General features: G+C 34.7%; 1 protein-coding gene across 1 annotated transcript in view; it reads right to left on the bottom strand.

Moving 5' to 3' along the window:
• LOC119595793 (inter-alpha-trypsin inhibitor heavy chain H3-like) overlaps positions 1–2,356 on the bottom strand; it is a gene marked incomplete in the record, with an annotated part of 39,720 nt that overhangs the window by 36,307 nt on the left and 1,057 nt on the right. The window contains 2 exon segments of the mRNA XM_037944960.1: positions 336–359; positions 1,204–1,276. Of these exon segments, the coding sequence (XP_037800888.1) occupies positions 336–359; positions 1,204–1,275 (96 nt within the window).

Genomic DNA, 2,356 nt, shown 5'->3' with positions numbered 1-2,356 from the left:
CCACACCACAAAAAAAAAAATATAAAATTATATATATTTTATATATATATATATAACATTAAATATACTTAATATACATATACTTAAAAATTATATTATATTATATAAATTATTTATTTTATAAAATATAATATATATTACATGTACCACACCCCACAATAAATATTAGCTTCATAATGACTTAAAGCGCTCGTACGTGTTATACATACTAATAAAAGGGAAAAATAAAAGCCGTTTTGGGGCAAGCCTTTTAAACTTGGTTCTCGCGTGCCCGACGGTTTGCACTCGCGGACCGGTGAAGCGTAGCGGGACCGTCCTGCCGGAGATCTTAAGCGGGTCACGACCCCGGGGAGCTGGGCCTGGGGGAAGGAGGGGGGGTGTGATATGGGTGCTTATGGGATGGGGGGGGTTTTCATGGTTGATGGGTTTTTAATGTGGTTGTAAAAATTGGTTGTTTGGGGGGGGGGGGGGGGGTTCTTGTTGGGATCTTTATAATTTTTTTTTTTTGAAAATTGGCTGTGTGTGGGTTTGGCGTTTTTTTTTTCCTGGTTGGTGATGGTTTTAATGTCGTTGTGAAAATTGTCTGTGTTTGTTTGTTTTTCTTGTTGTATAGTTTTAATGTGGTTTGTAAAAATTTGTGTATTGGGTTGTTTTTTTATGTGGTGAAAAATTGTATTCGGGGGGGGGGGTTTCCTATTTGGGGTGTGGTTTAAATTTGGGTTTGAAAATTGGATTTTTTTTTTTTTTTTTTTTTTTCCTAGTTGGTGATGGTTTAATCTGGTTGTGAAAATTTGCTATATGTTTTTTTCCTGGATGGTGTATGGTTGTGAAATGTGGTTGTTGCGGTTTAATTTTTCGCGGTTGATGGTTTTGTAATGTGGTTTAATGGGTGCTTTAGTCTGAAATTCGTGGTTGATTATGGTCGTAGTATGGTGGTTCACTGGTTGTTACTATACTTAATTACGGATAAACAAGGATTTTTCTCTCCGTTTTGTATGGTTGCTTCAGGAAGTTTTCCCGCTCTTTTGGGTATCTGAAAATCTGACTTGAAGTCTGGCAGGAATGAAGTGTAATCGGGGGAAAATATTAAATCAAGAGAACTGATGAAAGGGTTTAATTGACACATGAATTAGCAGGCAAGAAAAAATATTGATTAAACTGGTTCGATGAACTGGTAATATATTTAATCAACAAGATTCTAACCTTCGTCAGATATCCCAGGGAAGAGACTGTGAACAGCAGACGAAGAGCGAGATACGTCCGTGTGAGCCACATTCTGGAAATATAAAAGGATAGTGTCTGTGAAATATGTGTAAATATGTTTGTTATTTCAACTAAAACAGCTGAGATCTTCTGATTTCGCTTGTTTTGAACCCTAAGTGTTGCTAAATCTGACTTCATTGTTTGCTAAATGACGACATATCGTAAGGCGTCTATTGCAAGTGTCAGTAAAGTTAATACGGGATCAAAGTTAAACCCAAACCCACAAGATGCGATTATCAGTAAATTTGCTGTTTTACATGAGAGAGAGATTTGTGTAATAATAATTTGTAGTAAGTAGAACACATATAAGAACAAGATACACACGGATATAGCGAAAAGACTTTCAGCATAACCCTGTTTTTTCTGGCTATTCCCTTCGTTGTTCTACTCGCAGCTGTTCAGCATGAATTCTACAATGTGTTCTTCAACAACAATAAGCATTCACCTACTATAAGTTTCATAGTCTGTATATGCAAATGTCGCTTATGTTAATAACGAGACGTTTGATACAGATATATATATATATATATATATATATATATATATATATATATATACATACATACATACATACACACATACATATATACATACATACATACATACTTACATACATACACACAAACATATACGGTAGTATTGTATCATGAATTATAATCTGTGTCAGAAATATACAAATGGTTTCGAATAGCCTTTGAATTTTATAATGAATTTAACTATCATTATTATCATGAACAAGGTAATGCTAATTAAGATCATTTTCAACACAGAATAATTTTATTTTTTATGAGGTTAACATAGTGTCCTCGTGAGAAGTGAAACTGGCACTCCTGACTAATGGTTCAAGGATCTTTTATTGCTTGTTTTTGTACTCGCAAGCAACTGCGGTCACAAAGCAGAGTTGACAAAGGGTACGTTTCGATGGAATAATTGTGATTGTAAACCCTACTTTTCCACGAAGTCTAGAAAGACTGCAGTATGTTATCATCCCTCATGCTCTAAATATTTATACTTTATTAAAAAGGTCTTTGCAGATGTTCCTTCACAAAACACAGCACGAAAAAATGAAGGAGAATAGCACATGCATATTAAG

The sequence above is a fragment of the Penaeus monodon genome, chromosome 36 (assembly GCF_015228065.2).
Source record: "Penaeus monodon isolate SGIC_2016 chromosome 36, NSTDA_Pmon_1, whole genome shotgun sequence".
NCBI lineage: Eukaryota > Metazoa > Arthropoda > Malacostraca > Decapoda > Penaeidae > Penaeus > Penaeus monodon.
Note: the sequence above shows the minus strand (reverse complement) of the source record. Positions and strands in the feature narration are given on the sequence as shown.